The sequence below is a fragment of the Apteryx mantelli genome, chromosome 1 (assembly GCF_036417845.1).
Source record: "Apteryx mantelli isolate bAptMan1 chromosome 1, bAptMan1.hap1, whole genome shotgun sequence".
NCBI classification, from domain to species: domain Eukaryota; kingdom Metazoa; phylum Chordata; class Aves; order Apterygiformes; family Apterygidae; genus Apteryx; species Apteryx mantelli.
The window spans coordinates 36,576,284-36,600,783 of record NC_089978.1 but is presented as its reverse complement, the minus strand read 5'-3'; the positions used below and the strand labels follow the sequence as shown (position 1 = coordinate 36,600,783).

Genomic DNA, 24,500 nt, shown 5'->3' with positions numbered 1-24,500 from the left:
TCAGCTATTACTGCTCTAACCTAAAAAATGGTCTGCTCTCTTCAGACCAAGTCCTACTTCCTATACGATTATAATCCCTCTAGTAATTTCACCGAGGCCTTAATTTACTCTGATAAAGATCAGTGGGAATTCATTCTCAGTTTCTGGGTGCCTTGCCTGTATAACATGGACAAATGCACATTTCTGGGTAATTAGCTTCTCAGTCAGTGGGCAAGCTGTGCCCATCAATTTCTGTGAACAAAATGCACTAAAACTATGCACTAAATCTACTCTTAGAGGTAAGAAACTTGTAATGCACCAAGCACCAATAAACACCAATCAAAACCAGAAGAATCCAGTACTGCCAAACACTGCTGCCAGCAATAGTATCGATAAGAGTGGGCTAATCCTTTAAGGAAACTAATCAAAGTAATATATATAACACCCAGCAGATACAGTTCATCAGACCAGGTGAACCCTAAATTGGCATTAGCATTGACTAAAGGCATACCAGATCTCTCATTTTAGTTGATGCCAAGTTTTACCATGTGGTTGTATCATTGAGATACTAATGCTGAAAGGTCAGATCATATCTTAGAAGATAACCATCATTGTAAACATACAGTCTTTGATCTGTGGGGTTATAATTGATACTCTGGATTGTATCTAATTTTTTATCCATAACAACACTAATAGTACCTTCTTGGCCAGTACTTGTGTCATACATGTAGAAGATTTCCTCTTTCCTAGTGTTCATTGTCCTTGTGGCATACAGAATTCCACATATCATGAAAGCATTGGAAACAGATGGCTTGTACTGTCTTGTCTGCCAAGTATTTAGCACATCAAGTGTGGTCTCATTGAGTTTGCTAATCACGATGTTACCCATGCTATTTTCTGTTGAATATATTACCCATAACCCACTTTCATCCACGGCAAAGTCTATGTCTTGCCATGATACACCTGCATAAGAGAAACGGTTACCAGTAACAGCATCTGGAAGCGTCTTCCTCAAAACCATGGTGTTTGTTTTTAAATTATGCTTGACCATATCTCTTGAATTATAAGCATGATAGTACAAAAAATTATTATAAAGAGCAGCACCACTGCCTTCCCCATATGTTATTCTACTTTCATACATTGGTCTAAACAGCAGCAAATTATCAAAGGAACTATAAATTCTATAATATTCGAAGTATCTCCCATCTGTGTTCAATGGTGCAACCCAATAGACTTCCTCCTCCAGGTTAGAAGGAGAGTAATCTCTACCCCAGGAACCATATTTGTAAGAAAATCCTCTCCAGTTCAGCTTTACAACATAGGGCTGACTAACATTCAGCAGTCCACGGTGAACGCAGCTACCTGCAATCAAAGAGAAGAAACAGGTTTTTCCAAACAGTGTCAATAGGAGAGAGGTTTTGAATAGCATAGCCTCTACAGTGTGCTTAATAGGGACTAGTTTTGTGGCAAAGCACAGACATAAATGCATAACTTCAAGTCTAAAATGTTCATTTTGGGCCAAGTTCAGCAACCGGATGTTGCTAAGTGTTTCAGATTGCCTTAGAAATCTGGTGGTCAAAGATCATTTACAACTATATTTTAGGGGAAAAAAATTGATAGGGACATTCATCCTCAGTCAGGATTCACTTGCAGAAAATAAGTGCTCACTGAGCTGTTCCAGACAACAGGCAGATTTCTGTTTCTACCTATTTGATGCCTGCCAGCCTGATACACTAGGAAATCCCTTGGAAAATACAATTTCAGAAGCATTTTAGGTTATTTTCTTCCTCAGTTAAACTGAGAACATGGGAGACAGGAAAAAAATAAAAAGGAGCCTCTCATTTCTGTTTATATTGCTGAGGTGGGGAAGTAAGGAGAAGTAGCAGCAGTAATTCCAGGGTCACATTTCAGATTAGCATTCTGCTGTCAGAATCACAGCTTTACAACAGTGCATCACAGCTGCATGGTACCTTCCGCCTCAGGCCCTCAAAGAGATCTGCAGACAGTAACAAGCACAGCCTAGACAACGTAGATAGATATTATTCTGAGTTTGCATGTGAAGTAACTCTAAAGAGAATATAACTGCAAGCTAAACCAGAACAGTTCTGTTTTCCATATATTAACCATGAAGCCATTTTCAAGACCATTGAAATAGCCTTTTTTTCATTTTGTTAGTCAAAATTTTTGGCTTTTTCACCTATAGAACATTTTTAAGGATGCATTGTTGGGCCAAATAGAATTTGTTCCACATTTACTAGGAAAAAACAGCGAAGTGGAATAAACATTCAATGATGATGAATAGTATTTTGAACAAAAAGTTTAAATGAGTTTACATCCAAGAAAAGCTTTCTTTTAACTCATGGTGAATGTCAGTGATATTCCTGTTTCCTGAAAAACTTTGAACATCGTAAGTCACCAGTGCAAAAATCCTGCACTCAGAAATATGTGTATGCCTCTGATGAGTCCAAAGCTGCCACTGGCAAAACCAGCAAGCTTTTTTTCAAGTGTAAACTTTAGCTTTTTGCATGACTGCCTCAAAAGTGTCCCAGATTTTTTGCTTTAAGAGTATGTTCACCTGAGGTAACAGAGACAGAGATGTGGTGTGACTGGGACCAGCTCACAAGCTAAGAGGCATTCAAAGGTTTCCCACTTCAGTGGGTTGCTCTAACCATTAGACAGTATTCCTTCTTAAAGATGAAGTATTATCTGTATAGACCCAAGTCTCATGTTTCAATTAATTCATAAATTAATGGCAACAACAGTTGTTAATAATACGCCCCTCAGAACAAGAACTTCATGCACCATCAGCTATGGTGTCAGTGATGAAAGTCAAAGCTGTCCTCTATGTTTTTAGTATTTGGAATGGGTATGTGATGATTGCTTACAGCCTCTATCAAAAGAGTGACCATAACCTCAATGTTAATGAAAAAATGTCTATCATACAAATAACCTGTTTTGACCCTGTGTCTTAGCACAGAGGAGAAAGAGAAATAACAGAGAGGAACCTCATGAAATTCAACAAAGGGAAGTGCAGGGTTCTGCACCTGGGGAGGAATAACCCCATGCAGCAGTACAGGTTGGGGGTTGACCTGCTGGAAAGCAGCTCTGCAGAGAAGGACCTGGGAGTGCTGGTGGACACCAAGTTAAGCATGAGGCAGCAATGTGCCCTTGTGGCCAAGAAGGCCAATGGTATCCTGGGCTGCATCAGAAAGAGTGTTGCCAGCAGGTCGAGGGAGGTGATCCTCCCCCTCTCCTCAGCCCTGCTGAGGCCGCATCTGGAGTACCGCGTCCAGTTCTGGGCTCCCCAGTACAAGAGGGAAGTGGCACTACTGGAGCAAGTCCAGCAAAGGGCCACAAAGATGATTAGGGGACCGGAGCATCTCTCTTATGAGGAAAGGCTGAGAGAGCTTGGCCTGTTTAGCTTGGAGAAGAGAAGGCTGAGAGGGGATCTTATCAATGTGTACAAGTATCTGAAGGGAGGGTGTCGAGAGGATGGGGCCAGACTCTTTTCAGTGGTGCCGAGCGACAGGACGCGAGGCAATGGGCACAAACTGAAACACAGACACTTCCATCTTAACATGAGGAAAAACTTTTTCACTGTGAGGGTGACAGAGCACTGGAACAGGTTGCCCAGAGAGGTTGTGGAGTCTCCTTCTCTGGAGATATTCAAAACGCGCCTGGATGCAATCCTGTGCAATGTGCTCTAGGTGACCCTGCTTGAGCAGGGGGGTTGGACTAGATGATCTCCAGAGGTCCCTTCCAACCTCAGTGATTCTGTGATTCTGTGATCTTCTGCCCTCAAAGCTGTCCATCTTTAAGAAAGGCTGGACAATACTTATGGTGCTGAACTGAAAACTCATAAAGCCACTGCTAGGAAAAGCCTAGGAGGTATCCTGTGCTCAGGGACATCCAGTTCTTATCTCACAGACAGAGAGAAATGCAGAGACAGACCAGTCTGAGGTGTTCTTTGGGAAAAGACTGGGATCAGATCTTTTTCTGATCTGCTTTGCCAGGGGCAAGGTGACCTATCTCAGGGGCAAGAAATCTTGCAGTCTGAACGTTAGAAATGTCCACATAATCTGCTGGAGGGTAACATTTGTGTCATTGTGTAAAGTCATTTTGGGCAGTGAGGCTCTCCATGTCTTCTCCTTACTCAAGTTGCAGCGTTCCTCTCCTTCCACTGCATAAACTTGTCACCCCTCAGAGTGCCCTGCTCTCTTGCACTAATGTCTTAGGGGACATGAGATTCAACTGCAGCCTCCTCAATATCCATGAGGAAGGTGGATAGCAGTTTTAGATTATGCTGAGCCCCAGATTCTGAGCAGCCACTGATAAATCGCTATCCCCCCAGGCCTCGTTGGCAACTTCCCCAAGGTCAGCATTCCCTACAGGACAGCCCTGCACGATCAAGTGCCCAGCTCATGGCGCAGAGGCTGACATCAAGTGTGACCAGCACCATCTCCTTCCCAGCTCATTCTGTGCCCAGGGACTCCCGTGGCTGAAACGTGGGTTGGCCCCAGGCAAATGCTGCTTCCTTCCATACCACCATGAATCACAGCAAGGCAACATTCCTGGCTCTGAACACATGAGCATTTAAGCATGCACTTAAGTTCTTTTACAAAGGAAGGATTGCTGAGACCCTGGAGCAGAAACCTCATTTCCAAATATAGCGCTCAAGGAAGGCACTGCTGTATGGCTAGCCAGGCTGCGTCTCTGGAAATGGCACATAGTATGGCTAGTAACATGGCCTCAGTACTCGGCACAGATACCAACGTTTGGAGGTGCTCATACCTCAGCCCATGCAAAGGAAGAAAGCTAATGCAGGCAGTGCTAAATGGTTTGCCGCCTGCCAGCTCCATAACCAATTTGAATTGTTTTTTTCTTATATTTGAATTGTTTTTTCTTATATCTCTATTGTGTATTGTTACCTCTGCCATAAGGGCTTCTTTTTAATTGGTGACATATTGAATATATTATTGTACTTAAATCGCAATATACTTATCTCAGAATTAAATGGTTATTAAATGTTCTAAAACTCATGATTTGTTTAGAAAAATACAGCACCAAAGCTTGCAGGTAGTGAAGCACTGCTAAGCTCATCTATATGCGACCTTAAATAATTTTTCATGTCATTAAACAGAACACAATTCCAGCTTTATTTTAATAATTCATACATTGTTTCATAAATAAAAAAACAAACGTGTGTTCAGCAGAGAGACCTTTTTTATAAAAGAAATAATAAATTATTATTTCTTCCCTTAAAGAGATCTCTCTGCTGAACACTTGATTAGTTTTTATTTATGAAACAATGAATTATTAAAATAAAGTTAGAAGCGTGTTCCGTTTTAATGACATCAAAAATTGTCTGAGGTTTCTATATAGTATATGCTTGATTTTGATTTCCTTGAAAACTCTCCCTTTTTTTTTTTTTGACCAAAAATCTCTGTGGTAGTCTGGGGGTGATCTGTCTTCCACACAGGTTCAGAAGAATTCATTGTTGTTTATTTAATCTAAACTTGCCTCCCTCTTGTGGGGAAAAAAATGCACAAAGGAAACAAAGTGTCATGTAATTTTGTAAATATTAGAAGGTACTTGAAATAAATCCATATGCATTATTCAAACTTTCAAGTTTTTAACTCCTTTTTCCACTGTTCTGGGCCATTGATAAAAGAAGTCCTCATATTTTCACCCTCTCATTTCATGCTCATGCAGTGAATAAAGGAGAGGAGGACTAACATAGATACATACACCCAGACCTCTTCTTCTCCCTACATAAGGCACCAAGACCTCAGCTCAGTTGTTTACTAATCCTCTTGTGATTGATTAGAAAGGGAGCTGGTACATAGAGGTCACAACTGGCAAGGGCCCGGCTTGCTTGGCTGACGGGCTGCAGGGCTGAGTGTCAGACACATCCAGCTGATCCCGCTTTCACCCACACCACCCTGATAAGCCAAGGTTGCATCTGATGCACTCGCTGAGCAGCACATCAGCTTCTCACTCCAGAACACAGGTGTCAAAAAACTCCAGCAGCCTGATCCACCGAGCAGCTGCATCCGATCACAGAAGAGTGACCACAGCTCATCTCTGCAGCTGAAGAGTGCAAAACAACATGGGGCCCATATTTAAATGGACTCCCACAAGAGGCGTAGGGCCTAGCAGAGACTGGTACCATGCTCTCACGGGTGTAACAGATGTGCACCCTCCTCTCCCATCAGATGACCCACTGCATCCAGATGTGTGAACTGTTACCAACTTTACCATGGCCTGAGGCACAGTAGACAGAAATCTTCTCAGGGAAAGGCTCATCTTTATTCCTACCATCTTACTGACATAGGAAGACCAAATACAAACACCTCAGTCTTCACCCATACAGCATTGGGCATCAACACAGGCTGATAGCAGTGAGTCAGAGAAGGCTTATGTTTGCAATAATGCCACATGAGCATTCAACACAGGATGAGATGGAGGGCTGGAAGTCATCTGACCTGTCTTCAAGCAGCTACAAATTCAGGTGCCTCATTTAAGCTCCCTCCATAGCCAATGGAGGTACATATATGCCTCCAGGGGCAGTTCAGGCCATCCCAGAAAACCTAGGAGAGGAGACACTGACCTGCTCCCCTGAGGTGCCTGTGGGCCTCTGTCTCTCTCTGTCTCTCTCTGTCTCCCTCTCTGTTTGGACATACCCATTTCAGACTGCAGCCCAAGGCATTCAAGGAAACCAGATGTCTTGGGTAGACAGGAGGTAAAATTTACTATAAAAGTGGAATCTCTGTAATACTCAAACAGAAATGCCTGAGTTTAAGTACCCTGGTGAGACCTACTCATATTCATCAGTAACTAGGAATTATGAATTTCTAAATGTACAAAAGCTGGAAAAACAGCTTTACTCTTTTTTTTTTTTTTTTTTTGCCTATGAGAGTTTCATCTGACTCACTTCTCCTCCCTTCCTCTCTCAGATCATTTCAGCAAGACGTGACAAAGAATCTGCTGCAAAGTCCTCAAGATCCATCATGGCATCCTTTTCTCTTTATACTTGCCCTGATGCAGCCAGATGAGATCATCACAAAAAAAAAAAAGAAAAAAAGTCATGTATAAACATTTCTTCCCACTGTAGTAGTGAGGTGAGAGATGCTGGGATTTCCTAGAGGTAGGAAACTTGATGATGTTGATGATTAACTATACATGTACTGAGCCCCATCTCAGTCACTTAGACACCACCTCTCCAATCAATGGGTAAGGCAAATGGAGAGCAGTGATTTCTTTCTAATATGTTGTTTAAGAACAGGCCTGCTCACTCTGAGAAATACAGCAGCAAAAGCCTTGGGGGACAGAGTCAGAGGGTCTGCATGCTACTGCACTGTGAAGCAAGAAGCTTTAATTAAACTTTCCTTTAGACTCATGGTCTTAGCCAGCTTGGGGATTAGCCAAGCTCTCTTAAGTTCATGTTGCCTACCCAAAATATGCAGGAGAGAGGAGGAAGGGGGAAAGAAAATCCAGTCTGAAAACAGGACAAAGAGTCAGTTTAATACAAACATTATAAATATAATATGAACTAAAAGCAGGGCAAGGCCAAATGATTTGGCAGGAATTCAGGGCATCCAAGCTTGCAGAGAAAACGTATGGAAATCGTGTTCAAACACATAAATGAGTACTAGAGAGCTTCAGAGGCCTATGTGTGAGCATCCATGCAAAGCCTCCAAAATGACCACCTAGAAAATACAGCTTGCTCCCCAAGCAATAACATCTTCTTCCTACTACTTGACTTCAGATACAGAATTGGTCTGTGCTACTTGTAATTGCTATACAAAGTTTCAGAAACCACAGTAGGAAACTGGAAATTGCCACCTACTGCCCAGAGAACAATTTTCACTCCCCACCAGGCACACACAATCAGGATATGTCAGCCCTGTGTGGATTAGCAGGGATCTGAACCTACGTACCCAGGTTATCTGTATAGCTGGCAACTCCGAACAGGCAGGAAACCTACCACCCCTCCACAGTTGCTCAGCCAGTCCTTCATGCTTAGCCTCAGAGACCACTCTCACCCTAAAGGTGACCCTGATGATACCCAGACACACGTCCTCCAAGTGGGACCACCTCTGGGGTTCCTATTGCTGTAGGTGTCACATGAACCCACAGACAACACCATAGTGGATCCTCAGCTGATGTTAGTGGTGATAATTCACTGGAAGTCAGTGAAGATATGATAGTCCTTTCCACCTGGGGCTGTAGCCTTTGAGGTCTGTGATTCCCACACAGTGCAGTGACATGTAGCAGTACCTGAGCTAGCTGACACACCAACGAGGAATAAGGCAATGCTGAAGAGAGATCATTCTGGTCCCAGAAAGTCTATATCCATCTCACCACTGTGCCCTGAGAAGCAATGCTAAATAATTTTATTATGGTCACTATCCTGTGCAGTTACATTTATCCCATTCTAGAGTTATTATCCTGCTCTAGAGATGACTTGCCTATCCCTGCATGAAGCTGTACTGCACAGCGTAGACCTCCCTATCTCAGTCTGTGAAAGCTTCTACGCCCACAGATGCTCACATCAAACACCCAGGCGTCAAAGGAGCCCCTTCCTCCATCACTCATGGAAGGACACAGCATTCTTGTTCCAAAGCTCAGTAAGGCTTGCTGTAGGCTTTTAGAGAGAGAGGCTGTTTCTTTCCACACACCGTCACCCTTAATAAATCAATGAGATGCCCTTCAAACACTTTTAAAACATTGGGAGGGGGTTTCCACTGAAACATTTTAAGCCTTTCCCAAGGAGCAGGGAAGAGCCTTGAAATTTTGTGAGGGCGGGGTTTCATTTCAGCTTTCTCTTATGTCTAGCTCCCAGACAAGGTGTTACTCGCGCATGCTGCCAAAGTGCAGTGGCTGCCCACATTGCCATGAAGCCCTGAGGAAATCGCTATAGGAAAGACTGCTGAACCTAAGGAAAGCTTGTTTCTCTACCTCTCGCCTTTCCAATGAGATGTTTGAACTAGGCAACCCAAATTTGATGAGAGGTAAACCCTAGTAGGTACACATCCATGCTCCCTGCACAGAGGACAGCATTCCTTATTGTTTATGGGCTCCTTTTTATTTAGTCTAGCTGATTGCTAGCCAGCTCACCCAGTATATGTGAAAAAGCAGGATTCTTCCCCTGGGTATTGTATACAATAGAGCACTTTCTGTTTTACTCTTTTCTCCCTTTATTCTCTCTGTCAAAAGGAACCCTACGTATATAAAATACTCAGGGGATTGACACAGTTTGAGAAACCCTACAGTCGGTTAGCAAGTGGGAAGCTTGGCCTGGCATACCTAAATTAGTGTTTCCCAAACTACGTGCTCCAGCACAGCAGTTTTGACTCTAAAAATTTCTCAGAGTACTATTCAGTCATAATGTGATTTTTCAGATTGAACACACCATCAAGACAAAAGTTATTCCAACTGTAAACTGATTACCACATGCCCTGTGACAGTTGCTACTTTTATATGAATTGCACTCTGGGCACCACTGATCTAAGCTTCAAAAACGTAACCTTTCCTATTTAAAAAAAGGATAAAAATCTAGTTCCATTGGAATCAGTAATAAAGCTCCCACATATTTCCATGAGACCAGAATTTCCCCCTACAGTTCTTGACCTTCTAATTTAGAAGAATCTTTTGCCTGTGAAGCAAAAGTAATCTTCATGCAATGCTGCCTTTCCGAGTTTGCATACCAACAGCTTTAGTACGTCAACTGTTGTTCATACATTTTCCAAATAGCCTTAGAACAAAGTTGCCATGACATAGGTCACTTTCATAGGAACTATTAAAAATCAGAGCTGGTCAGAAAAAAGCATACTGTTTCCCACAAAAAAAAGGGAATTGTTTGGAAAAACAAAAGAGGAGAGATTCATTTTCACACTTCAGGTGGGAGAAAATTTACAACTTTTTCCAGCTGAAAACAGATAATGTGTCTGGAAGAGTCTGTTTCCTGCCATCACCTTCCTTTTGAATCTGTTGTTGAAAAATTAGTAGCTGTCTGCTCAGTTTTTCAAGAACTATGTAGTATTGTATTTAATCGTATTTAATATTAATAATGTGAAATCTCTGTATTTACTCTTCTACCGATGCCCTGTGTTGTTTCTCACCTGATATACAAGAGAAATGCTTACCTGGTGGGAAATAAGGGGGTACTGTAGTTTTGTTTGTGCCCTCTTCACACTCTTTCAATCGATTCTGTAGAGACGCAATTTGTCGTCTAATTGCAAGGATATTATTTTTGTCCAGTGATTCTAGTTCATTTACCAGGATAGTCAGATTTGTGATCTAAAGAAAAAAAAAATGAGAGCAAGTTTAAATTCCTGTTAACTTTATTTACAGATATTTGCAGGCAGGATTGATCATAACACAGGAGATGCTACTGAACAAGTTTTAAGAAGTATCCCTAAGCGTAGGCCTTATTCTGCTAGCATGAACCTTACATCTCCAGCAGATGTATGTGATCATAAGGAAATGCTTTAACACTCAGTTGTATACCATAATGTTAAAGATGGCATATAAACATCCAGTAAGTCTTAAGCAAGCACTAGCTATTATTTATAAAAAAGTACTTATTCCAGCCTTGCCAAAGTATCTTGAAATTTTATTTGCAGATAAATAATGTTCTCAGTCACCTACTTGATGATCTAGAGGACAATGAAGAAACTAATGATATTCTACCTTCCATCTGAAGCAATTATTCTCTCTACGTGAGTGATTAACTACAACTTTGAAAATGTGATTTATAGTCTGCTGGGAAGGTGATAGTCTTTCCCAGTTCTTGATTTCATATTGATTGGGCCACTGCCCTAGCAACCAGAAGCTAATTTTTAATTATCTAAGTTAAAGCACAGAGGCTTTCAAGCATGGGGGTCTATAAATTAATATTTATTATAATAATTTAATCAGCTCATACATTTAATACTATGCAGAATTGTTAACTTTCAGGCAGATAGCTGGTAAAAATAAAGAGGTCCCTCCTTTTTTATTCTTTTTTATGCTCTATATAAAGCAAAAACCTGTTGATACACTTAGTCAAGCTTTCTTTTAATTTATGCTGATGAAATTCTAAAGTAATTCCACTGGCTGCAGTAAAGACAGGCTACATTTCCTCCATCTAAACACTAGAGAGAGAACAGACCATCTGTATATTTGAACCCTACTTAGCTAATTAACATTTTGGCATACCTCCAAATATATTTGTTCAATGATAACATTGCTTCCAACAAGACTGGATTTCAGCTGAGTGACCAGTCTCTCCAGGTCACTGATTTCCACTTTCACTAGCTGGAAGTCCAGCTCTGTGTAAGATATGCTGCTCTTCTCCATATATTCCACTCTGATGGTTAGATTAAGGATTTTCTGTTGGTACAATTCAATGATTTTTGTGTACTCCCTAACCTTAAAGAGAAAAAAAAAAGGTACATTTTCAAGTTCAGGTTAGCAAATAAAACAAGCCTTTTTAAAGATGTCGGTCTTTATTACACTTCTGAATACCCCATGCATAACTTCCACATACTTAACATGCATGTTCTTCACATAAACTACAGAGTGAAATTCTCATCACATTGATAAAAAATGTAAAATTTAACCCTCATTTATTGCTGGCAGCTCCACAAAGTCCCCTTGAGAATGCCTGAGGATAACTGAAAGCAGAATTTTAGTCACAGTCTTCTATTTTTTTTAATTCTTTGCCAATATTGCCTCTGTGAGCTAACTTTATGCTAAGTATGCCAAGAACTTATGCTGGTGAAATTTTTGTCCCGCAGTCTGCAGCGGATTATCTGGCAAAGCAACTCAAAGAAGAATTTAGAGGGTAAGGAAGCTGAAAATGCAATAACAGATTCCCAGCTTTTTCAGCTAGGATTTTACCATGGGTATATTTGAATTTTGTCAAAAGTTGACAGGACTGGGTTTGCATTTGTGGTTGTTTTATTTGGGGGGGGGGGGGGCGGTATTAACAGACTCTTAAAAATCAAAGCTAGTTTAAATGAAGGTAAAAAAGTTATTGCAGCCTTTAGATAAAGTAATTTAGCAATCTTTTCAGCCTTGGAACCATTAGACAGTTGTCTGGATAAATATATTTTCACACATGTAACTGCTAAGGTAAAGGTCACAGAGCAAGCATTGTGATGTAGAATGTCAAGAATATTAGATGGATTTGGAACATTCTTTAGAAAATTTTAGTTCCATGAAAATTAACACTTTGGGAAAAATATAATTTCCTTCCTATATGCTTCATATTATTTTAAAAGGCATCTATTCTCTCTTAAACCAATGTAATTATATCACAAAAGTTAATAAGAACAAATATAATCAGTTTGCTGCACCAGAAACTCCATATTTATACTCTGAGAAGCTATTTGTATTATAAGTCCATCTTCTGATAGCACTATCATTTCTATAAACATTATCTCCTGGAGTGAAGGATTTTTGCCTACATCCATACAACCATTCTTGCATTATCTTAACATAAAATAAAAGCCAGCATTTTTCTCCATTGGCTCTGTAATGGCCTCTAAAATCCTGTCATGGTATGAAAACCACAGACTCCCTGTTCTCCTGTTCTGCCAACAGCCTCTGGGACTGAGACCCCAGAAAACACATTCATCAAATAATTCCTTCTAATTTTTCTGCAGAATTCCTTGTGTATTGAGTAACAGGAATGGGAGTTCACGATGTGGAAATTCATGGAGGGCAAAAAATGATCCCTTAAGATCATAATAATAGATATCTAATCATTTGGTTTAAGAAGGAGAACTTTAAGTGAGAGGAACCTTAAAAGTCTAGTGGCACCATTACATTTTAAATCTGTGAGAAGCCACTACCAAACCTCTATGTGCATGTACGTAACATACACCAAAAGTAGGTTGCTCCATCCTATGCATTTAAATCAGAATTTGAAACTTATCTTCCATTCAAATGTATGCAGGCCACACTTTGAGCTGATATAAATTGGCACATCTCCATAAACTGCAGCAGAAGCACCATACCTCACAACAGTGGATGCTCTAGATCTCCTATACCAAGCCTGAATAACTGCAAACTAAGGAATAGCTAAGCTATTTATTACAGTTAAGAATCCAAAAAAAAAAAAAAAATAGTGTATATATAGACTTACATCTAGCTCCTTATATCTTGCTAACTGCAGAGACCGCTGGGATCCCTTGTCCTAGCTGCCACCATCACCATGGTCCACAAGGGAACAGAAGGAAGAACTCAACAATGTTCTTGGAACAGCCTGAGATTAGATGGACCCTACACTTTCACTAGTCACCAAAATCAATTTGGATTTGGAAGATAAACTCAAAAAATCTTCTCTGTGAGAAAAATTCTTCAAAGGTCAATGTCTAAACTTTAGATCCTGCAGTGTTTGCATGTAAACCCATTGCATGCTTAGAACAAGAAGAAAGCATATGTCATTACAATCTGGGAAACATAAAGCAGGCACATGTCTGAATAAAATTACCCTGCTATGTAAAACTACATATATCACAGAGGTTTTTGGAAATCTATCTAGGTGTTAATAATTCTTCTCACCCTAATAGTAATAATAATAATTCCCCAATAGAGACAAAATTAACAAACCACTGAAATAAACAGACTGCTGGTATTATGAGGGCTACTCACTGGTGAAAAAATCAGGACCAAAGCTGTGAATCTGGAGTTTCCTCCAAGGTTTTAAGAATCTGAAAAAAATGGTGAGGGCTGGAACAAGATGTACATAGTTATTTCAGCCCTGATTACGGAGTCCTGCAGGACACAGACCTGTAGTCCTCCTCCTATATCAGACAGTTTTTACTCAGTCAACTGAGTCATCTAGGTCGTTTAAGGACATGTCAACACCATCCAGTGGAGCATAGCTGGGAGATAACCATACAAGTTTAGGCTAAACTAGCCCCAGCAGTGCAGCTACACAGCCACATCAGCACAGCAATGAACTTTAGCTAATAGCTCCCCTGGGTAATTATTAGACACACATAATTATCTCAGATAAAGTGCTGCTCTAATAGGTTTATACTGCTTTTGGAGACAGAGCCAGCACCTATGCCAAGCACTGAACTGCACTGTGTGGATATCCCAGCCTGCTCAGATCTGGCTCAGGAGCTTCTGTAGTTTATACATGTCAGTTTAAAAAGGAACATGATGTTGCTTTGTTGCTTGGCAGATAGATTTAAGCAGCATGTAACCCCTGCTCTTCTACTGTATCTACCTGCCAGGGACTGGCTGTTGTCTCTTTATAGACCAACACATCATCACAGAAATTCTGTGTATGGCCCATATTTAGTCCAATAACTCGTACTGATTCACATTCATCATAAAAGCCTTAAGTGGAGTATAATGAGTGCACAGGGCTTGTATTAGTCCTTTTGGAGGAAGAGAATGGTGCCAACTGAGGCATATGTAGGAAAAAATCCTCCCTTTCAGTTTTTCCCTCCTTTCCAAGCATTGTCACACACATGGATGAAAAGGGCAGGAAAATCTGCAATTTCTCATTTATTGTGTCATTTACCTGCAACTGGTATTTATCAACACTGTTTTTTCAGCATGCAAGCAGACACTTCTCCAGTATGCATTTGGAGAGTACAGAAGGGGGAACAAGGGTGCAAGAGGAATATGCAAAAGAAAAATGTGAGAAGACTGAGGGAAGATGAGAAAGACGTGACAAAACCAGCAATTCTATAAAGTTACTTGGTCCAGGATATTGGCTTCAGGCAGACCTAACCTCTACAGACCCGTAAGGAGTGTGGTCAGCAAGCAGTCTGTCAGTTGACACCAAGAATTCCCCTACGCATTAATCTGATTTGAAAATAGCTGTTACTGGTGGAGGGCAAGCATGCTTTTTTTCTCCTGTTTTTGTTAGGCGAGGATGTTCTGGCTGTTGTGAGCAAAGTTCTGAAAGGCGCTTTCTTTCCTTGGGATGAAGTGCAGATCCATCCCAGCTACTGAGGTGTCCTCTCTCCTTTTCTATTGAAAGGAGCAGCCAGTTCCCACTTTGCTTTGAAAGGTTAATTTTCTTCTGTAATCATAATTATGCTAGCAAAGGTTGATGCGACAGAGGAAAAACTAGTCTGGTATTTTCGGCCTATGGTGTGTACTCATTTGGCACATGAGAGCATCTCTTTATCTGTGAGCTTCCTTGCCTGCTGATTCTATAAAAGGACCCCCTTGCTTTTTGAATTAGCCTACAATCAGGCAAAAGGTTAATGATTCAATCAGGTTGTTTATCTGGGACTTCTAGCACATGGAAAGCATCCTTAAAAGGGTTCAATCCTGCTGCTCTTACCCAGGAAAAGTTCCCATGAGCTTCAAAGGGTGCTTTAGAAGAGTGAATGAAGTATGGGTTCTCAGAGTCAAAAAAGCAAGCATTCAGTAGAAATTCCCACCCCTGTGGCAATACTAAGTTACATCTGAGCTGAGAAGTCAGACTTGGATCTGAATTTCCCTCGAAATTGTGCAAAGGGTAGAATGACTCCCTAGGATTTGGCTTAGGATCGTTTTTAATAATGATCAGTAATGAGAACTGGCTCTGTTTCATTATTTTCTCCTTTCTATGAGTATTATCCTGACTAAAGTAGTACATGGGATTGTATATGGAGGTTTTTTCCACAAATAGAAAGGTGAAGAACTTGTCTTAAAAGTCTATAAAATATATTTACATAGCACTAATGCAAATATGCATGGAGACTTGTGCTTTGTGAGACCTTAGATTATCTCAGTTCAGATATCAATAGGGCAGTGCTTGACAGCTTTCTTCTTTCCACAGGAAAACAACATCATAACTAACAAATCTTACAGACACAGAGCTACCCCAAAATACGATCTGTTCATTTTCATTTCTGACTCAAAGTATCTCTTTGTCTAGATTATGCTGAAGCATTTGTCTTTATCTAGCTAGATTCATTGTAACACTGCTTCGCTGATTGGTCTTGGCAGGATGAAATTCAGTGAATTCTGAGTAAGGTTGAGAATTTTCCCTGTCTGCAGCTAGAACTGAGAGCCAAGGGTCGATGTCTACAGTACTGTGTGCTGGTAGGAAAGGACAACAATACAGTTACAGCAGTTGACACCAGCTGGCAACCTAGACATTAAAGTCCAGGGTGAGGATTCAGCTTACCCTTACTTTAGAGGTGAGATTCAGCTATGAATTTACACGTAATGTTAGGTGTCTGTAGCAGCCATGTCTTTATATAAACCAGATGTCTGAACTCCCCTTATAGTCAGTGGAGATCTGGTGCTGTCCACATAGAGACATCTAGCAGCATTTGAGATACTCTGAATGTCTGTAAGGAGCTATCAGATTATGTCACATATCCTAAAGAAGACATGCACCATTCTGAGGAAAAATCTGGTGAGAGGCAGGATACACCAGGGCAAGGGACTGGGAAAGGGGGTACTTGATCAGGAACTGCCTTGCAGAATCAGGCCAAGTTTCTGGTTGGCAAGTGAGGTCCTCATCCTGCCCTAGTGAAATGAGCTTAAAATGCTGTAACTGACCACAGTGGGAGCAGTATGGGGACCTGAAAATATCTCCGTATTTTTCATGGATCACTAACTCTGAGATATGCCTCCTTCCTGCAAGGGTCCAGGTAACCCTGTACTTGGAGGCACTGGGACTTGTGTCAACTTGCCCTTCATATCCCCACTGACAACTGAATGTGTGTCATCGTTAGCTCCAGTTCCTACAAAGCAAATGATTTTAACTGAAAGATCTTTCCATAGGATCCTCTGCCTGTTGTTGCGTTTTTAAGCATAACTTCTTATCTGTTCTTGATTATACCAGAGGATGGTTATGAATATTTATGGTTAGAATTTATAATTTAATGCTCTGCCTTTTCTGCTGATTAATTCAAGGACACTTCATTTCTTAAGACGTCAGGTTCTTGGAGAAAATACTTTCTCCTGGACACCTAATTTGAATCTTGAATATTCATCCATGACCAAGAATCAAAGGCAGATTCCTGTCCTCACAGGCAACTTCACCCAGGGCATTGTAGCATGTGTGAGTTTGCCCGAGTTCCTCAAAGAAAGTGGATCTGAGTCCATGCAACAAGCAACCAAAGTAGTGTAAGGTGTGTTTGTCTTCAACAAGAATGCATAATCCAGTAGTTTCATTGCCACAGCTTCAGATGTTGACAAGGAGGATATTTGATTTCTTTTTTTTTAATCTTTGAGAGCAAAAGAGGTGAGGAGATAAATATTCACCTACTTCTTCACTCTGGGCTATGGTAACCTTTCTCCTCTTTCCCTTCCTTTCCCTCTTATAATCTGGTTGGCTTCATACAAATAATAACACATGAAAAAGCAGGAGACTTGGCTTCCTTAGACTCTGTGCTGCAATCACAAACCAGTAAAACTGAGCCAAAAAAGGAAAAACATAACCATTCTTCCAAAAATACCATAGGCCTCTAGCTGAAAAGGCCTAGGACAGACACCTAAGGATATTCAAATGTATGACATGCTACAATGACAAGTATTTTATATTTAATCACCCTTCTCCTTTTTCTCACAAAACCTTCTTTCCGACTGTTTGAAAGACAGGTCACAGAAAAGTGCTGCCTGCTGTACTCTTTCACAGGCAAGCATTTTCACTGAAAATATGGCTGGTATATTTACAAGAAAGAACACCTTACTTGAGAAAGTTCTCTCTCAAATTTCTCCAAAAGCGTTGCAGCTATCTTTTCCAATCGCTCAGCCTTCTGCACCGGAAAGGTGGTATCTGGCAAGTACACAGAGCACTGACAAGCTCCATGGTCATCCAGAGAGCCAGACACATTGGCAAATAGCTGAAAGAAGAAATTGATAAGGAGAAAAATGTTAATATTCTTCTTGGAATCAATGGCTAATGTTCAATAATAATTGGAGCTGTGACAATCCTGAGATCGACAACTTTACTACTAGACTTTTTTTTCACCTTTCTTTTTCCAACAAACTCAAAATATCTTGCAATTTTTATGAGTCAGCCTTACAAAGCTTTATGGAAATAGTTAAATATTGCTGTACAGACCAGAGAAACAGAGGCATATAATAGTCCTTACCTTCCCAATCTTGCAGATAGTGTTCCTAAAAGGGTGATATAACTTTCCCAAAAGATGGAAAAACACATACAGCAGGAAAATAATGACATAGTGACTGAGATCTTATAGTTACTGTTCTGTTGATCTGAATTGAATTGATCAGACAGTCTAGTCATTTCCATCCATAGAGCTTAAAGCACCTTAAAGAAATCCACCAAAATATAACTAGTAGCAGTGAAAAGTTTTGAAAAGAAGAATTCTTCATTTGAAACTTTTCAACCAGTGCCAGCAAATAGTTGTATGAACTTAGTTATATGCCATGGAAGTTATATGCCAAGGCAAAGAATTAAATATGCAGGCTCAGCCTAAGGTAGATAGAGATGCCTCTCTTGCTGCAGAATATCGCTCACAGCAGCCACCCATCACAGCCTGCAAGGCCACGCTTGAGGACAGTTTGCAGATCTATTGACCATGCCATTAGCATGAACCACCTTGTCCTGGCTGTCTCCATGCTCAAAGCATCAGCTTTAGAGCAATGTGTCTGGTGTACAGAAAGGTCAGGGCTGGCAGTTCAGATCTCAAGATTCATGATCTTGCCATAATTTACAGCCAAATCACATCATTCCCTATACACTGGGCTGACTGCAGAGTGTGTTTGGGGCAGTGAAGTAGTTCGCTTTTGTTTGTACATAAGAAGTTTGCCCAGTTCAGAAACCTGTCAGGAATTTATTAATAAAGCTATTTGATGTTACTTTAAAATATTCTGGCACATACTTCAGTGCAGCTGCATATTTTAAAGCTACAGAACTGCTCTTTAGATACACTCCTTTCTATAACCTCTCCTCCTGCCTTGCAGAAATCTCACTGTTATTCATGTGCTTTCTCTCTCCCTCTTAAAATTAAACAAGCAAACAACAAAACTATCTACTGAAAGCTGAAATATCCTGCTTTTCTCTTGCTTTTTCACAGCAATTTCAGCTAACTTCCTTACCATCGAACCAGCCCAGAGCACACAGTAGCGGCCAGCAGCAAAGCCCACAAGGAGAAGAGCAGCAAGCAGGAACAATCCAAGCTAGTGCTTCTGGCAATCTCTTCAGTAAAGCCATAGCAGACAGCACACAACCCTTTCTGAGTGAAAAGCAAGTGAACTCATGCAAGGAAGTTTTATTTGTGTTACCATGGGCCTTAAAACTTTACTCAAGGCCAGATTGCTAAAAACATTTAATATGAAGAAAAGCAGAGAGGTATCCAGTGGGATTGCAGAGTGTCCCAACACATAACTTCCTTTGATTTCTCTGGCAGTTAGGTTACCAAAGCACTTCTGAATATTCTACTGAGAACATAGTGTATACTATTTCTAAGTTTCTGAGTGCCTTTAAAGATCTGTCTGTCGGTACCTAAATTACTATGAAAAATAGGTTCCTAAGTCATTTAGGTGCTTTTGCATAATCAGTCCTCTGAGTATGGGCATTACTGGGATGGCATGTTGCACAGCAACAAGGACAACAGAAAAATTAACATGGCTTAGAGAGTATACACAGTCTCCTGTAAGGCATTCATTTGCACCTGTATGCTGTTTCGTGTAGAAGGTATTATATTCTATCCCTTCTGTGTAGCACAGATACAATATATGTGTGTTTATGTATACAAAGAGAGAGTACACTATACATAGTGTACATAGCATATTATGTACTATACATACGTATATGTTTGCATATATAGTACAGTATGGACTATACATTGGGTACTCTAGTATAAACTACAGTCTTGACTATATGTCATCTAACCATCTAACCATAACCTAGACATACCATGCTTACTCCACATGTTAAAAAAAGCATTCACATATGTATTAAAATGATCACCCAAAATGATGCCCCTGCAAAATGCTTGAACTTGGGCATTTAAACTCCCTGTGAAAAAAAATCATATTTTAATATTTCTGTTACAACAGAGCCTAGAGTTGAAGGTGGGACTTCATTGCAGCAAGTGTTGTACATATCCAAGCCAAGAGATGCTCCTTCCTCAAAGGAGCATCTGCTCCTGACAGGTAGAATGGCTTCCATTCTTCCACTGACATTACTAACACTGGGATCATGATGTTGATGAAGCCAAGAAGCACTTTTTAATAAAAAGTTCCTTGGGTCAGTAAGTCCTTCAGTCAAAATATAATACTAGTCGAATGACTACAATATAACCAAAATGTCCTTCCTCATCCTATATAAAAATTCACAAAATGGGCTGTTCTTTTTGTTGGAGTTGTATGTTTTTTAAAGTTTAATAAGCTACACTCAGTGTTTAAAAAAGAGCAAACTGTCCTAGCCTACAGCAAGGACTTGACAGCAGCATTTCCCTCTGTAAAATTAAACTGTGTCACATATACATATTTTTGAGGCTATGAGAAATGTTTTTTTTCCACATCCTCTCAATTTAAGAAAGTGAGTAGGAGCCGCCAGGTATTGGATCTTCTGAAAACTGGGACATTTATTCAGCTGTCTAAATACGGACTTAGGGTTAAATCTTCAAAACAGCCTGGTCATTTCAGTGCTTAATTTCCAGCTACCATGCATCCCAGTGGCATTCACAGCTCAGATTAGCTGTTCACTCTTCCTAAAACAAAGAATGGGATTCACAGAAAATCACAGCAGGGAACGGAGCCACCTCAGCTGGACAAGTAGAAAGATGAGGTTTTGGTCCTACTGCTGAGTCCCAGAGAGAGACTCCTACCTCCATTTAACTTCCCAAACCCTCTGTTAGAGGCAGACACTTAACCCAAGGCATTTGTCTCACACAAGAGGTGCCTCCACATAGGCCAGATGCTGCATTGGGCTAGCCTGGAAGATTAAGACCTGCTGTCAAGCTGCCCAGCCTCTCTGACGTGACTTCGAGCTGTGTTGTTGGGCAAATCCTGCTCTCGACACTAGCTTGCAGGGTCACTCAAATCAAGTGTGAATCTGCTCCAAAATGGAAATGTTATTAAGCAGTCTTTGGCAGTGAGAGGGGAAGAAAACCCATACTGAATTCCACAAACCCCAGACTTGATCACTGTCCCCAAAGGCAGAGAAATCAGATTCAAGTTCCTCTATCAGCAAATAGTTTAATAAAATCTGAGCTCAGTGGAACAGGGAGAATCATAAGTCTCTCGCCCCCAGCCAGCAGGAGTCTAGTGGACTCTTCTCAGAGGTGACAAAATACGTTTTCAAGGTCCTGCTCCAGCCCACATGGGAAGATGGGGTTCAAAAGACTCTCCCACTTTCTCCAGGAAGGCTGTAACCCCTGAACTGTTTGGTGCACTGCTGTCAAAACCCCACAGCCCCAGCTGTTTCATGTCTGGTGTCCAAGGCTGTAGCCATGAAGGCAATGCCAGAGCTTTGGATGTGACTTGAAACACTGAATGACATGGCAGCAGTAGTGATGATTCTGAGAATTCGCCACTGCCTAAATCCTGGATACGCAGCAGCTAAGTGCCTTTTCTTGCATCAGGGTTAAGTCTCTGAGGGAGTGTGTTGCACTTAAAAAACAGAACACAACTTCCTAATTTTATGGACTTTACCTAAGAACAGTAAGCAATGGCCATACCTTTGGGGTAGCGCGCAGGTGGCCAGTCGTCTCGCTAGGCTGAGTCAGATACTGAAGCAATGTACTGAGAAGAGGAGTCTGAAAAGGAAATGAAAGTCTGCTTCAGCGTGAATTCCTGCATGTGGCACCAGCCCTTCCCCACGAGCAAGCCCTCATCCTGCAGCTCTGAAACACTTTGATTTTATTATGGGAGCCATCCCCAGCAACTATGAAATTAATTGGCTCATCTGATCAGCTGCTGAGGTGACTACCATTTCTCCAGGCATGATGTCACTTCTTAGGCACCTTTTCTCAAAGGAAGGCTGCATGCGATCAGTGGACAGCCAAGGGTGCTCAGTCTGCTCAAGAAGTGAGAGCTGGAGCTCTCATTGACAGCAGGGAGGGACACCAAGAGAAGCTGCCATACTTCAAAGCCAGATCCACCCGGGAGATTTTATGTAATAAAATGATGTATATCCCCTTTAACAGTCATACATGGCTGGCTCCTGCCTATCTATCACAGGAAGGAGAGCAGCTGTCACGCCAGTGTTGTGCTGCGTATGCCCAAAAGGTCTGCCACGTCCCCCACAGCCTGTAGAGGATGGTGGACCACAGTGACACAGCCCACTGGGACCCACAATGGAGTCCCACCAAAACTTGCAGCAAAACAGCAACTGCGGCAAGACTCCTCCTCTACCAAATGGCATGAGAAACCAAGCATGAAATGGGCTTCCTCCACAACAGGGTACCCACCCCCCGGTCCTTCCGCATTTCGCAAATCCCCGCTACTGCAGCCAGAGTCCCATTGTCGAGGAGCTCCTAACATAGCCAGGACCAGCAGGGAGCTCCAAATGGCCAGCAAGGGAGCTGCTCAGCTAAAGGACACAGAGTAAACAAGCTTTTGTGTGACAGCTTGCCAAAGATTGCCATTTGAACAACCATTTGTGCGTTCAAATGATTACACTGAGCAGAAGGGTTTAATAGCAATTAACAGTGGTGGGTCAGAGAGCATCACAAATTGTATAAATTACACAAGTCAGGATATAGCTTAAAGCTGAGCCCAAATAGGAAAAATGTCTCCCATTTTAAGCTTTCTATTCCCAGCTTATCAACACTTATCATTCACACCTCCACTTTGACTTTTACCGCTGTTTGTTGCCCAGAAAAATACACCTTCTCGCTAGATGCTGACTTCACTGCCTGCATTCACAGCAATCTCAAAGCCACTCAAACTTCAAAACATAGTACCAAGGGAAAACAGGGTTTTCCTGGCCGGTGATTAAACCACAAAAATCAGAAACCCTCATGTGGAGCCAGATTGGGTGTTTTCCTAATTTTCAACTAAAAAATAATAAAAGGCCGTCACTTTGGGTCAACCTAAAACAAAATATTTTGTTTCATTTAGGAATGTTTTAAAGCTATTTGCGAACTTTTTCTTCTGACAATTTAGCCCAGTTTGAAATTTTAAAAAATGAGGCAGTATATAGTGTAAAAAAAAAATTTCTCTTCCTAATGCCATTTTTTTTCAAAATTTTCTCTTCTCCCCTTCTCCTCTCCTCCCTGTCTTTTTTTTTTTTTGGGGGGGGGAGGGGGTGATAGCTTTGATTTGAACTTCTCCCTTATAAAATCAGATGCAGTTTTACCTGGAGGAGAGAGAGCATCCCACTAAAACTACCCAGCACGGCTTTCATGCACCTGGTCACAAAGTATGACAGCAGTCATGCAGCTGGGAAAAAACCCTCCTCTTAGCTCATTCCACATCAAAGATATGGATCCTTTCCTGTTATAAGTCTTTGCTAATTAATTAGAAGCTGCACAGAGCATTTAATATCCACTCAGATCCTCACTGGGAGTTGCACTCATCTAACCAAAGGCAGAATTTGACTCTGATTTTAAACCTGTGCCTCATTTTTACATTTATTAGCCAGTCCCTGTTCATTAGTTGGGGGGAGGATGAAGGAGTACTTTAAAGTTTCTCCATGCAGAGATATCAACATATGCCTAATAATTTTCCCATAATCTTAAAAGATTTTTCACCAAGATGAATGAGAAAAAATGAAGGCACCTAAGCTAAGGCTATGAGACCCACAACTCACCTCTTGTGTTGCTGCCACTGAGGTTGTAGCCTGCGCTATCATGCTTTGCATTAGGAGCAGCACAGCCACCCTCATGTGCTTCATCTTCTCAGCCAGCAGATGTGGCAGCAAAGGGACAAGGGAGCTCTCTTATAGTGCAGTCTGGGGATTTCCCCATTCAAACGTTGAGGAACTTGCCTGGTATTTTTTAGCTGGTTTTGGACAATTGATGTCATAAAATCATATATTAATAGGAGCCAAATTACTACTGCACAAACATCATCTGCAGTTTCTCACAGTCAAAAATTAACCATTATCCAGCTTCTTAACAAGAAAGCTTTTCCATATCTTATAGTATCTAATCTCAGTCTTGGCTATGCAGGAGATTATGTTCTTATTTGCTAGGGCAGGTAAACAGACATTTCCTCTTACTGTGATGCAATCATAAAAATTCTCATAGATTCATTCTAAAGTATGCAGACAATACCAGTCTGGATTAGCTTTCTTCCTTCTTACAGGTACAGAGAAGAACAGGGCAGGTTAAACTTTTCACACACCAGAAACATCCTTCCCTTATTCCCAAGGCTAGAAGGCCTTTTACAGGAAGTAAAGTGCATAGGGGTCTCTACAGCTTTGCAGTGCCCTCAACTCTCACATAGCACAGGTAGGAGAGAAATAGACTATGTCTCCCCCCTTCCTTTCCAGTAAGCTCATATTTCGTACACTAACACTGTGTTCCCATTAATGCTTGCTCACTTGCTCAGTTTCTCCCTCCATGGACCCACATGCTAGCAGACCACAGTGATTTACTTCCCTGTCTCTAAAGCACTGAGCCAGAGAGAGGAAAAAAAGGCTG

At 41.1% G+C, this 24,500-nt stretch overlaps 1 protein-coding gene across 1 annotated transcript; it reads right to left on the bottom strand.

The window, feature by feature from the left end:
* Nucleotides 1-318: 318 nt before the first annotated feature.
* On the bottom strand, nt 319-23,749 carry OLFM4 (olfactomedin 4). The gene is made up of 6 exons (XM_013948331.2): nt 23,666-23,749; nt 21,591-21,668; nt 17,628-17,780; nt 11,182-11,394; nt 10,128-10,281; nt 319-1,341 (listed from the first exon to the last, which is right to left on the bottom strand). The coding sequence occupies exons 1-6, from the start codon at nt 23,747-23,749 to the stop codon at nt 548-550; spliced, it is 1,476 nt and encodes a 491-aa protein (XP_013803785.1). The 3' UTR covers nt 319-547.
* Between the last annotated feature and the right edge of the window lie 751 nt (nt 23,750-24,500).